The following is a 13,484-nucleotide window of genomic DNA, read 5'->3' on the forward strand; positions in this document are numbered from 1 at the left end:
ATCAAGATACAGTTTTATGAGGAAAAACTTACCATAAACTTCACCCTGGTGCCAACAAATTCCTACAAAGCTTTTTAGTAATCACTTGGTGAAAGTGTTAGCTAACTGCAGTGTGTAGCATACTCTCCTCTCATTGGTCAGTCAATGAAACCCTCGTTGATTGGTTGTACGCTAAGCGACAACAGCGACAAAAGTTGAACATTTTTCAACTTTCATATGTCGCGTCGCAAGCTCGCATGTGCACGTCTACGTGTACGAGCGCGAAATTTCACATGCACTATTTTCGCCGGTCGCTTAGCTGGAGGAGGGCAAGCGATTGTCGCCTCAACGCACAGGCTCCATAGGAAATGAATGGAGAGCRAGCGACGTCGCCTCCCGTGTGTCGAGCCCTTAAGTCCAAATGTTCAGTTAGAGCGCTACGCCTAATGATTACTGAGTGTTTTATTACAAAGCTGGTTCATGACAGTTTGCTAACGGACAAACGAGAACACATGGAGGCAAACACGTTATTGCCCTTATGTCTTTGGTGGCAGGCAAAAATAAAGCTACTTTTGTCACATGCAGGAAATCTGTTGTTAGTAGTTTTGAGGGAGCAACAGGACTCAGGTTTCACCCAGAGTACAGCACCTGAACCCAATGCCTGAGCTGACCCACTGACCCACTTTCTATCTCCTAGCCCATCACAGGGCCAAGAAAAATCTGTTGGGGAGTAGGAACACAGAGAACAAGGGGTAGTTACACAAACCACACTCTAGAGAAAGAAGGAGGCCACAGAAAGGAGGGGGAAGCCTGTTATTTTACCACTTTTTGGCACGACAGTCACAGCTAACAGCTCAGTCTGGAGTTCCCAACTTCCCGCTCAGTACTGCCCGCCACTACTACGCAAACGTCCAGCTCAGCTAAAACATGCTGTGTGTACATTTTCAAAATTGCATGCCACCCCCCCCCGAAAACCACCTTTCACTGCTTCTTTCAGAACAATCAACATGAATTTTAAAGTTTGTGTTCAGAAGCAGAGCCTGTGAGAGCAAGCGAAAGGAAAGCGGTGGGGGGAGGTCACCGGCTCGCAAAAAGCCTGCACACAGCAACACTAGCTGCTGCTAAAAATACTGTCTGACATGCCAGACCCTCCTCCCTCTCTCAGCTGTAGCTCAGACTGATGCGTGTTCGACTCCGCCTCTTCAGTCAATCTCCTGTCACATCAGCGTGATGAGCAGTGGGTGTGTGTGTGTGTGTGTGGGGGGGGGGGCTTTACACCACCCACTGCTCCGCTTTGAACATCAGTCGCCCACAAAAACAAATGACTAAGAGCTTGTGTACAACTCAGACTTACAATAAAATACTACAGATTATCTAAGGTGGGAAACATTTCATGTTAAACTGGACAGATTTGTGAAAAAATACCTTTGCATAAATGTAAGTAAGTAAAGTTTTATTTATAAAGTGCCTTTCACAGAAATATACTCACAAGGTGCTGTACAATCATCAACGATGTAAAAATGGCGGAAAGATAAAATGAAACAGAATAAAACAAACAAAATAATGAAACATTAAATCAAGAATAAATTCTAAAATTGTAACAGACACACGGTCATGGCAGAGCATGACAATAAATGAGTGTTATGTATGCAAAATTATACAAATCATAATAAGAAAAAATGTTGAATAAAAAAGGGGGGTGAAATTTATGCTAAAAATACAAAAAAAAAAAACACAGAGAGAAGGGGGGAGAGAAAATGATGCCGTTTGTTCAATAATACAAAAACACATAGTTGGCGAGTAGTCACTAAAGGAGTAGGCTGCCAGTAATGGTGAAAGGTTAGCTAAAAGCTTGAGTAAAAAAACAGGTTTTAGGTGTTTCTTGAAGGAGACAATGTTATCAAGGGAGTGCAGATTAACAGGGAGTTCATTCCAGAGCCTGGGGGCCACAGAGGAGACTGTCGGTCACCGCGAGTCTTAAACTCAAGATGCCAACAAGGGAAGACTTGTCCATCCAGCCTGTTGGAGCCAGTCTGACCCAGAGCCAGAGGAGAATGAAGACAACCAAATTATAGTTTCTAAGTCCAGACCTTACTTAGTAATTCTGTCACAAATAGTTTAACGTAAGAAATGCAGCAAATGTTAATGAAACTTTTAGAAAGTAATCACTGGATCCATAACCAATCCAATTTAACAGACACAGCACTGACTATATATAACTCAGTCAGTTTGACAGTTGTGTCTAAATTTGGTGCGATAGTAACAGAGAGTCTGAAAAAGCACCAAAACGTCTTGAGAGAACATGCAACGTTTGATCAAAACTTCTTCAACTCCATTCTCTCTCAACACAAGACAATTTCAGTTTCCAACTCTGGCATGAAAGGCGGTGGATGAGAGACACTCCTTTCATTTTTATACTGTATGAGGCTTGTTTCTGCCCACAGCCAGAACCAGATGGACAAAGAGCTGCACCAAACCAAGCGATGACTTCATATGGAAGCATTTACAGATGCACAGATGTGAGGATTCAGAAAAAGAAAAAATAAACTAAGATGAAATACAGGAACCAGATCAGTAAACCAAAAGAAAGCATATTTTTATGAGCCTGGATCGGATGGCACGCCTTGTTCGCTGACAGACCGTGCAAACAACATGCATATCAGCACACAAACACACACACAACATGCTCATGCTCTGTGGGTGAGATAACCAATTTTAAGCTCTGTGGGTGTGGAGGATGATTTTTTTTTTAGCAGAGGGCGAGCTTTCGTTACCAGAAAGCAAATCATCAGAAGGAGAACTTGGCCAATAAATGGTTAGATTAAACATTTGGCACAAGTATTTGCAAGTCTATTAATAGAGAATAGCTGTGCAGAAGTCGTCTCATATCTTCCTTCCTGCAGGGTTGACCATATGGACAAGAGAGGAGGGAGTAAGTCTTTTTCACCCTTTGAAAACAGGAGGAGCAGAGCACTCCGCATTTCAATCTCCACATGCATCACCTGCTTCTAATCCAATCCAAGACATCTAGTCTCAGGATAAACAGCTTTTTCACTGACAGAGATACACCGGATTGCCAGCATGCTTTGCCTCTTGATCATACATAAAAAAAAGTACAAGATAAGGAAGGCAAAGACACATAATCTGGAAGCAACTGTGAGTGACTTTTACTCATTCAGTCTGATAACGAATAAGGTGATAACAGACAGAAAGATGAAACTGAAAGAAGCCGATTGAGGTGGAGTAGCGTGGGCGAAGAGAGGAACTACAAAGAGACCAGACATTCTGAGAAAATTCAGTCAGCTCTGAGTGTCTCACCACAGTTACTATAAATGAAAACCTTAAAAAAAAAAGAGAAAAGAACAATCCACAGAACTGGTAACTGCTTCACTCGCCATTTCTACTGAACGAGTTAACTCTTACAATGCGCTCACATGCTGACATGGAGGTAGAAGGATCGGAGGAAAGCATGAACTGCACCGGATCAGATATCATCGGCCACGTGTTCAGACAGAGTGAAAAATACCAGGCAACCCAGCTGATCTCACTCATGGGAATCTAACTGAATGACTAAACACCCACTGAATGTAAAGAACGTAGGCACATTTTGAGTAGGGGCACACGGACATTAAAAGAGCAGAGTGGCAACAAGAAACTGTTTAACAAGACTCTTATTGCAATATCATGAAGACTGAAAATAGGTCAATGACGAGATCCATGGACGAGATATTTAAACACCTTACTCCTTTGAGTTTCTTTCACGTTTAGCAACATATTTTTGCTCTATTTGTTTCCACACTAAAGTCCAGCCTAATGTAGGTCAATCACGTGACGGTCTCAGCGAGTTCAGCCTTTGTTTACATTGAGTGCATATCCGCATTTCAGAACTGCAGATCACTGTATCTGGGGAAAAATCAGGGAGTAAATGCTTTCAAACTGCACCAGTTCAGGATATATCTTTTTTTTGGTTTTATTTTATAGTTTGTGATGAGTGTCTTTAAATGACAGAACACCATTATTTTTAAATGACATCTCAGTTTGTGATGACTGTGGTGAGAACTGATCTAACAGATCAGTGTAATGAGAAGTGATGACTTCTCCATCAAACATGTTACAAAAACTAAACTGTGCAACTGCAGGAGGTATAGTACATCATGTTCACAATCTACACTGCTGTGTAGCTTATGGTGTAAAATCCACACACTAAATTAGAGCAAAGAAATAGCATGTCTAATATAGCCATGCATTAGTTATGGGTTTAAAAGTACATTGCAAGACTGGAATAATCAAGAAAAACAGCTCAAATTCTCCTAAATTTAAACTATAATTTCTAATGACAATACCTATAAACCTTAATCTAGCCTAAAATAGCCGTACAGTTTMGTTTTTTAATTGAAAATTATTATTGCTAGCAGAGAAGAAAACTAATCCGTGACTGTCACCAAGCAGACCCAGCAGTGTGACACAAGTCGCCCCGGACGAGCGTGTCATATCTTCAGCTAACCAGTGTTAGCCAGGAGCTAACAAAGGCAAAAACAACAAAGCACACATATGACACGGCTGAGTGTCGAASTTTAACACTTACGTATACTGGTAATGGCCAAGGATAACCAGCAGGTTCTGCTCCGACCGGCGATTTGAGCTTGAGCTCCAGCTTTTCTCCCATTCTCCACTTGACGGCGGCTTGGCTCTGATGGATGGCTGTTACTAACTGCTCTGTTAGCGCGACTTACAACGTGAACATTTAGTCAGGAAAAAAACCTCCGAGACGTGTGAAATAAAAAAGACTTCGACGCTTGTTACGTGAAAAACACACACACGGYGCGAAAAAGTGTGTATAAGTATCTGCCTGTCAACTATATTTTGAGTAAAATGCCTTTATATGTTCACTAGAAATAACATCGAGCCCGAATCGCCGCCATCTTGCCCGGCATGAATAAATATGGCAGGAGGCCACTGGCACAGAGGACCGTGATCATTGCCTGTATGGCAGGCCCTTGTAACATATAATCAATTATGCTTTATATTTTTAAACTAAGCTCACTCCCTCCTTGTAAAAAAATGCTTTATATTTTTAAACTAAGCTCACTCCCTCCTTGTAAAAAAATGCTTTATATTTTTAAACTAAGCTCACTCCCTCCTTGTAAAAATAATACTCTCTTATTAGAATGGAAAGGTTTTTTAATTGTTTCAAAGTTTCCACAAACCTTAGTTTATTTGGCTMTTACAACATTTTCTGTCTAAAACTCAGTTAAAAAAAATCATATTTGCTATCATTTGTTTTTCTCTCAACAGTTCTCTCAAACTCAAATAGCACCACTTTTCATTACGAGTTCTCAGCTCCACATATCTACAAATAATTGTGCTTTGACCTATTTTGTGCTATTTAAGTTATTTATATAGGAAAATGTTCAGCTCATTCAAAAAAATGTATTCTGTGACTTTTAGTTTTTGTAATTTTTATCAATCAACCAATAAGTTTATTCACTCAATTAACATWCAAACACATTTTCGTTTAACACATACTATGCAYGAGTGAAAAGGGAGCAGAAAGAAGAAAACCTTGTATAAACMTGYGCCTTTCTCAATAATTACAATTATTTTTCATGGCCACATACATTAAATCACAAATAGAATATMGCATATATTTTATATATTTATAGCATTTACTTTTAGAATGGTTTACTCATTGTCCTGCACATTTTAGTTTTATCCCTGCTCTTCAGCAGAACTTCAAGTCTGCCGATCAATCATGCATTCACATGAGGTGTTGAAGCAAAGAAACATCTAAAATATTTAAAAGGATRGTGGCCCTCCAGGGCAAGTCTAGATACTTTTAGCATCTAGCTAACTTTTGGCTACTTTTAGCATTTAATAGCAGCTTTCTGCTACTTAGTAAATACCCAGCATTTTGCAACTTTTAGTTGCTTTCAGCATCCAGCCAGCTTGGTGTACTTTCAGAGTCTGTATCAATTTCTGCTTTCAGCATCTATGAGCTTTCAGGCATACTTTCAGCATATAGRGAGCTTACTGCTAATTTGAGCACCTAGACCAGGGGTGCCCAAACATTTTCCCTGAGAGGGCCAAAATGAAAACCTATCCAGGGCTGTGGGCCAAATGCAGTAATATAATACATGAAATACGAATACTTTTAAAGTAAAGTCCTTTATTTTTAGCGATTATGCTATGCAATGGCCCTCTTTTGTTTAAGTCTGTGCGCTTGGATAAAGTCTGCCATACTCTCAAGTAGCAAAGGCTCATGGGACATATCATAAATTGATAAAATATGAGTTTTGTGGCCTTATAAAATGTGCAAATCTACACGTGGGGCTAAATCTGATCTAAATATTTATTGTTGTCATTTCATGTTTCATGTTTAATCCTAATAAATCAAAGATAAAGTCAACAGCATGAATGAAAACTACAGTACCTTCACTACACCCTTTATACAGTCATTTGACCAATGAAAATACTGTGTTTCTACATAGAATAACAGGTTACAACCTTTTAACTTTGGCAACTGTTGGTGGGCCGAATCAAATGGCTTGGCGGGCCAAATTTGGCCCGCGGGCCCCACTTTGGGCTCCTCTGACCTAGACAGATTACTGCTACTTTTAGCTATCTTCAGCATCTAACCAGCTTTCTGCTATTTTGTCAAAACGTAAAACTTTTTCTTTTATTTTTTTGTGGTGTAGATTTTAAACATTTCTGGAAAGTGTTACTTTTTATATTCCTGATCAGGAAAACGTTTGAGATGTTTAAAACGCTGACTGTAGGCAGGTCATATTGTGATTAATTTCAGAGGTAAAGAGTTGGATTGTGGACAGCATATTGAAAACAAATTTTCATACTTTCTATGGCAGTAATTCACAACCAGGGGTACGTACGCGAGCATATAACAGGGGGTATGTGGAAAAAATTACCAGGTTTGTAAAAACATAAAATAAATAAAAATAGGACTGAAGGCCCTATGATTTCCACAATGCAGAAAATACAAACGAAATCACGAAATTAAAGACACAAAATGGAATCCTGTCTAAAACGTGGAATCTCACAAATTTTGCTTATTTGGGGTATTTGATGTATTTTGGACATTGCTGCTTCCTGCACCTGCCATTACCTGATTTATTTATTTAATGAATTATTCACTTTCAATGCAAAGTATTTATCTTTATGTTTAATTTGAGTTGAAATGAATAAAATGCCAGAGACTTAAATATTCTAAGGGGTTAAATAAATATTTTTCATTTAATAATCATCTGTTTTACATTATAGTTTTGGAGAATCATCATTACGTTTGACAGAGGGTGTACTAGTGGTTTGACAAAATGGCTCAGGGGATACACAAGTTTAAAAAGGTTGGGAACTGGTCTGTGGTTTGAAATCATATTACATGGCAAGCCGGCTTGCCATACACGGGTAGGCCAAGAGGAATGAGCACGAGCGATACACCCGTCCCTGAACGCGTGAGAGACGTGACATCACCTCTCTCTCATCCGTAGAGCTGGATAAATACAGCCCGTAAAGTTGAACTCCAACCTCTAAAGAGAAAACTCGACAATTTATGATATTCGAAGAAAAATAACTCGTTCAACATTTATTAACAAAGCAGCAAGACGATGAAAATGTGTTGGAAAAACTGCTTTAAACTTTAATATGAACGTTTAAAAGAACAAAACATGAAACAGATTGGGAACACTGTTTCCCCAAGTCATTTAYTAATGAAAGTTGTCAGTTTATTTGTGTAAAATATTTGCTACATTAAAAAAAAAGAGTTAAATCATTAGGCCTACTGGATGAAATAAAGTTGACGCACACCTTTTGGATCAACAAAGTATTTCTTGTTCTGTGAAGCCTAAAAAATAGGAAATGGTTAAAAAAAACAACAAAATAATACAATTTTTTTTCTCCTAACGTTTGTTTAATTCCTAGCTCAATATTGTTGGACCAAGGATTTTGTTTGGAAGTTGGGGTCWAAAAGTTTGGACAAAAACAGTACTAAAATATGCAGATTTTATGCATRTAGAGACAAGACTGATGATCCAAATGAATGTGTTGCAAAAAACAGCATGTAGAGTTCACAACCTGGATTTAACCACAGTAAGTGAGGATTTATAATAAACTGATGGACTGAATTCATATCTTGTTAAACAGTTACTCTGTCTCCATGCAGCATMACAAAAGGCCTCATTAACTTAAAACCCCAAAAAGGTACAAGCATTCACACAAAAACCTGCACACCGCTGTTGATGCAACAGGACAAAGACCAGCAAAGGTTTATTTCTTTCCAAAGTCCTAGAGCAGAGTTGGGTTAGTGTGGGTTAAGTCAACAAACAAGCCACTAAACAGTCAGAAAACCTGTCTGTAACTGGAAGAAATAAAATCCTGTAACTGGACAGTTCAGTCTCATGGAAGCTGGGAGCAGCCCTTTCACACAAGCATCTAAATCCATTTGTCATGCTGCATTTAGTCCAGAACCCTAACCTGCCACAGAGCTGAGAGTTTTCACACCCAGCTCTTACACTGATCACTTTTAACTACACACAACTCAACATTTTAACCACACACAACACAACGTTTCACTGATGATGCTTTCAAACAAACACAGATCCTTTCTGTGCTTTGCCACAATCAGCCCATGGATCCTGTGTGAAAGGTGAGYGGGTCAGTTCCAGCACAGGCCTCTGATCAGATCAGAAGTGAGTCCTCAGAAAGTCAGCGTGTGTGTGTGTGTGTGTACAGACATGTATATGTTGATGTATGCAGGGAGGATCTGGCAGCCAGCCACAGTGAACTTGCTGACCGGACCCCCCTCCCACTCCCACTCCTCCATCCCACCCTCCCCTCTCTGCTTCCTGAGCTGGGGCCAACGTTGGGAGAGGGATCCAGCACAACAAGGTTCAGGCACAGTCGAGTCCAGCCAACTGGAACACAAGTCCCTGTGCAGATTTCTGGGATCTGTGTCAGATTACAGCGAGCCCTCATGCTGCAGGGTTGTTTGGTCAAAACAGTTTCTGCTCATAGTCTTTTTTATTATTATTATTATATTTTTGATCAGATCCAGGTTTTCTGTGCAAAAACAAATAGATTTGGCAGTAAAACAAATTCAAAAATAAATAAAAACAAATRTGTGTTTTGATAAAAATAATGATCAGATTGAACACATATTAAACACAAAATGACAAACAGACCCAATTGCTTCATTAATGAAATTTTACTATCTAACATAAAGCAGTCTGGAAAAACTCAGGTCATCATTATAACTGTGAAACTGCTGCCATTTAGTGGACATGAGTAATACTACAAGTCTGCAGCTTAAAGGGGACATGTCCTGCAAAATCCACCTTTTTTACATTTTGTTGTGTGAGTGCAGAAAAGTTGAATAGTTTCTCCCGGTGCTGTGTAGATATCTTTATATTCTAACTGGGTCATATTTTTCAGCCCGTTCAGTTTACTCTATTCTCTATAACATATTCTGAACTATTACATCAAATTATTTAGGAAGGAACTTAATCAAGACTTAATCATTCCTCATCCTCTTCTGGTTCTGGGTCAGACTCTGGCTCCAACATGTAAGGCTGGATGGACAAGTCTTCTGTTGTTGACATCTTTTAATTCATTTGTAAATAAAAAGTTTCTGCACCGCTATTAAGTCATAACCCCCGTATCAAACTATAGACCAGTCTGGAAGCTGGAGGGGTGTGTGAAGCACCTCATTTCGAAAGAGGTTGATCAGAGACACACCTCAGAAAAGTGGTGAAAGTGGGGCTTGTGGAGTTACAAGGAAGAATTCAGACGAAAGGATTGCAGTTCCACTTAACACAGAGCCCAACTGAAGGATTTAAAAGCACAATGTGTATACTTTAACCGTTTTAAAGAAATAAACTTGAAAAAAAAAAGACAGTTCAAAATATGTAAATTTGTATTTGATGGTAGATTATTTGTTGTAACAATGTTTCTTGGCAAATACATCTTTTGATTGGCAGCAGCTGGGGGTACCAGAAGCTCAAAACTAGTGTCAATAGATGCAGCAAAATAAGCTTGGCAGAGATGATTTGGATTTTCATAACCCACTACTGCTCATGTTCCTTACAAATGTGGCACCATTTAAAAGCGAATCCAACAGACTTTCTGACAGTCGATTTATTCCCAAGAAGCATTGTTACAACAAAGAAACAAACAGGGGCGGAGCTAGACTGTTTTACAAGGGGTGGCCAAGATGTTTTTAAGGGGGCACCTRCAAATAAGTGGATTTTAGAATTCAAGATGACCACAACTTAAAATGCCTCAAATTCAGATGTTTTAAGAAATATTGAACTGAAATGTTGAGTGATGATGGCAAAGAATGATCTAAAACAAGCTGATTGCTAATCCCATCTAAGCTAACTGCTAATTATAATTTCACAAAGAGCAATACTTCTGCCATTTTTTTCCAGACAAAGCTAAAAGCTAGTTCAGTAGTGGCCCAAAAACAATAGTTAGCAAATTCTAAACAGTAATGAAAAATTCAAGATGGCCGTCAGTTAACTTTAAATGGCAAAAATCATTGATTTAAAATGGCAGCCACATCAGCGTTGTCGTACAAGTTTCTCAAGGAACTTCTCTGGTTGCGCCTGGTCACTGCTTACAAGAAATATCTCTAAATTTATATTAACTGGATCTTAATCCCAGAAAACATTGCACACAGTTTATTAATTTGGTACAGAAATGTCTTACTTTYCTCCAGGTGGCACCTGAAGAAGCCCTACCCCCGCCACCAAACAAATTTCCTTACTTTTCGTGCAGTTCACAAACTTATGTACAAAGTAGGCAATAAAAAAACTATAGTTAGAAAGTTGTCCCCACCCTGCTTTTGTTTCTAAACTGCTGTTTTGCCATTCAAGTTTGACTTATTTCATTAATTCTTTCCTCAATAACTTTGTGAAAAACAATGAAAGTAAATTTAAATCAAGCTCTGCACAAATGAATTGCAACAACTSCTTCACATTTTCCCAAACAAGGGTTTGAGAGAATTTTATTGAATCGAAAATCACTTTAAGTCCCTTATGGTTGTCAAAAAGAAAAAAAAATGAATCGACATACTTTGGATTTTAGCGTCAACATTTTATATCTCTTTCAAAGCCCTCATTGCTTAAACAGCAGCATTAATAAACTGGTGGAAAATTAAACAACAAAAAAGAAGTATACATCAAGGTATTTTGGCACAATCAGTTTACAGTGGCACTGTGCTGGCAGATCCTTACAGTTTGCTCCCTGCTGGCTCCTATCATCACTTCCTGATAAACTCAGAATGGAAGTGCAGCAGAGATGCACGACAACAGTGTGTGAATGTTGATGGAAAACTAAAGGCAGAATGACGAAGAGTCTTTGTTGAATTGAACAGGTCGATTCTTCACAGAAGATCCAGCAGAATTCAACACTGATGTTCTTCACGCTCCAGTGGTGAACTTAACGTAGCGTTTATTTTTAATTCTTTTCAAAAAACTAATCAGAATTTAAAACAGTGTGAGGAAATACGAGGAAGGAAAGAATACTGCAGCATCTCTCTTCGCCAACATTTCCTGATCAATAAGCACTTCGGTACACATGCTGGTCAGAGCCAGGTCGAATTGATCAACTTATTCAGGATTAAATCTTACTATCATCCCTCTGAGAAAAAAAAAAAAAAACTAACATTCATTTAGCATGCATTCTGTAGGACAAAGAGATAAAGTGTCATTTGGGGAAACCCCGCYTCAGTAACAGCAAGATCAGGAGAAAAGTGCTGATTTTTTTTTCATATTCACATAAAAATAACAAAAACTGTATATAAGAAATACATTCATTGATAAATCCAAGTCGCCCTGCAGCGTGTCAGATCAGACGGGATAGATCTTTGAGTGACGTGGCTTTGAAAAAGGCCAGGTCCTCCATGGAGACGGGCTTCACTGGGAGGATGAACAAAGATGGCTTCATCTTAACAGTCGCCTCAAAATGGGACAAATCAACAAAATACCTGTTGTTTTTTAGACACAATAAACTAGTTCTAAACAWGACTGTCATTAGATCGATTTGGAAATTGGAAAAATGAGATGTGCACCCAGATTATAAACAAATCAGAGCCAAATACGTGTTTTTTAAAGGAACTATTTAACCAACGAGGAACGCTGCTGCTCATCTCCACGAAGCAGACGGCTTTAAGGAAAATCTGCAGCTCCAGAAACTGAAAACTAAACATTAACATATCATTTTAGAAAAGCCAAAACACAAAAAAAGTGTCAGAGCTTATTTTCTCTTTTTAAACACTCGTCTATTCTTTAAAAAAAAAAAAAAGCTATTGTCAACAGTTTTGATAATTACACAAGAAAGGCATTTTCTGACTTAAATACTGGCAGGCATCCAGGATGAGGACATGAGAAACAGCTTTAAGAAATGACTTTTACTGAGAGGGAAACAAATTCACCCTCCCATGAAGTGAAAAATAAATAACAAGAACGACATCCAGCCTCATAAGAATGCAGGTGTGTGGCAAAAACTAAAATCGTAACAGATGCGTTACGGTGCAGTTTTTAACCTCAGAGCCACTTTTCCTCCTCTTTCAAAAGCAGGGAGGGTTATTTAGAAAATCCTCCAGGAAAGTAGAAAATCCCCCACTGTGATTCAGACCTCTGTGTACTTAAAAGGCAAGATGGGCTCATTCTGGATCCACTTCCATCTACTCTCAGACCTGGACAGAGTGGGCATCGCCACATCTTTAAAAAGAACAACAAAAAAAAAAAGTCTAGACCCCTCTACTGCTTCTTTTTGCCCCGGTGACAAAAACAGATTTCTCTAAGTGGAAGCAGATTTTTCCTTTATCTGCCTGGATTCCAGAGATATCAGGAAAAGCAGTGTCTAGTAGCTACTTTTAAAGTTGCTGTTGATCGTACTCTGCAATAAGTTTCTTTATATGTGCCAGTTTGCTGTGAAGATATTCACAACGGTTCTTCTCTTGGCTATAGTTTGGATTAGTCTGGAAAAGATTAAAAGAAAACAGTGTCAAATTTGGAAAAAATCCTCTCATAATTTGCTGCTAAAGTGAGTTAAAAGGAACCCTGACTAGTTGTAACAGACATTTGTTTTTACTTAAACTGGAAAAATACTGCTTAATGTGTTACTGTCACATGGACTTCATATGATTAACAACGCACACCAGGTAACTTATGACAATAGGTGCTCCAGCACGAGGCTGAGAGAGCTCTATATCCATCCTGATATATCTGACAATCAGTCCTTTTAAATGAAATCGGAGCACGTTGACAGAGGAGAATGCAGAAGTGACTAAAAATGTGGATGGAGGACAACAGAGCTGCTTCATGGAAGGAGAACCTCAGCTTAGCCTGTTAGCTTTCGCCTTAGCGCCCAAGCTAATACAGCATTAGTTCCCGAGCTAATAATGTTAGCTTGTGATGTACACGTGTATTATCTTGATTTGATTTATTTATTTAACAGGAAAAGATAATTAAAAATCAAGCCTGACTCAGCAT

General features: G+C 38.8%; 2 protein-coding genes across 5 annotated transcripts in view; both read right to left on the reverse strand.

The window, feature by feature from the left end:
* dot1l (DOT1-like histone H3K79 methyltransferase) overlaps positions 1-4,924 on the reverse strand; it is a 17,983-nt gene extending 13,059 nt beyond the window's left edge. For 3 of the 4 annotated variants that reach the window (XM_014004637.1, XM_014004639.1, XM_014004638.1), the window contains exon 1: positions 4,565-4,924. In XM_014004637.1, the coding sequence (XP_013860091.1) occupies positions 4,565-4,645 (81 nt within the window). In that variant the 5' untranslated portion in view covers positions 4,646-4,924. The remainder of the gene's footprint in view (positions 1-4,564) is intronic. The other variant, XM_014004636.1, reaches the window with a different exon arrangement.
* Positions 4,925-10,959: 6,035 nt separating this feature from the next.
* ell (elongation factor RNA polymerase II) overlaps positions 10,960-13,484 on the reverse strand; it is a 38,645-nt gene continuing 36,120 nt past the window's right edge. Inside the window, exon 12 of the mRNA XM_014004640.1 lies at positions 10,960-12,970. Coding sequence (XP_013860094.1) covers positions 12,866-12,970 — 105 coding nt within the window. The 3' untranslated portion in view covers positions 10,960-12,865. The remainder of the gene's footprint in view (positions 12,971-13,484) is intronic.

Source organism: Austrofundulus limnaeus, unplaced genomic scaffold (assembly GCF_001266775.1).
Source record: "Austrofundulus limnaeus strain Quisiro unplaced genomic scaffold, Austrofundulus_limnaeus-1.0 Scaffold25, whole genome shotgun sequence".
Lineage (NCBI taxonomy): Eukaryota > Metazoa > Chordata > Actinopteri > Cyprinodontiformes > Rivulidae > Austrofundulus > Austrofundulus limnaeus.